The 669-nt window shown below is 52.2% G+C and overlaps 1 protein-coding gene across 1 annotated transcript; it reads right to left on the bottom strand.

Annotated features, from left to right (window-relative positions):
- Positions 1-160: 160 nt before the first annotated feature.
- LOC102674899 (forkhead box protein A2-B-like) lies at positions 161-617 on the bottom strand (the record flags this gene model as incomplete). Its single annotated transcript, XM_006625147.1, has 1 exon — positions 161-617. A coding segment is annotated over one exon (457 nt), but the record flags the coding sequence as incomplete, so codon positions are not given.
- Positions 618-669: the final 52 nt, after the last annotated feature.

Here is a 669-nt window from a genome sequence, read left to right as displayed (position 1 = left end):
CCGCCAGTAACCAGAAATTGCGTCGTCCCATCGATTCCTCCGCTCTGCTTGCTTCCAACCGTCGTTATCGTTGACATCGAATCTGCGAAAAGAAACCGTTATACATGTCATCGATTAAAATTAAAATTTTTCGCTCGCCAAGACTCTGAGATTCGCTTACCCATTGCGTCGTCCATTTTTCTTTTCACCGTCTTCGGGGAGATGATCTTGGCACCAGGGATTATCTCAGTCGACGCTTCCTTCGTGTCCTTTTGCTGTTGCTGATGATGCTGATGATGATGATGATGATGGTGGTGGTGGTGTTGCTGTTGCTGAGACGCGTCGTTCAACAAAGAAACGTCCGATTGCGTGGCGAACGCGAGGGCGATCGTCGCACCCGTTTGGATGGACACGTGTTTGTCGTTGTGAATTTGTCCCTCCTGAGGGGATTGTTGGTTGCTCTTCTCTGGGCTGTGCTGCGCGATCGTCGCCGTCGGCGTGATGCACACCACGTTCTCAGACTTCAGTCCAGGGCTGGCCAATTTGTGTATGGACGAGTTGAACAATCTGGCCCCTTGAAGGGTCAAATTTGGATTGCTGGTGATCACGCCGCAGATCGGTTGGCCCCCCTCCCCACCCTCGCTCAAGTTACGCTGAATCAGCCCGATCGCCGAGTTCCCTTTGTTGACA

This window comes from Apis dorsata, unplaced genomic scaffold, assembly GCF_000469605.1.
Source record: "Apis dorsata unplaced genomic scaffold, Apis dorsata 1.3 scaffold_50907, whole genome shotgun sequence".
Lineage (NCBI taxonomy): Eukaryota > Metazoa > Arthropoda > Insecta > Hymenoptera > Apidae > Apis > Apis dorsata.
The sequence above is the reverse complement of the archived record's forward strand: the minus strand, read 5'-3'. Positions and strand labels throughout refer to the sequence as shown.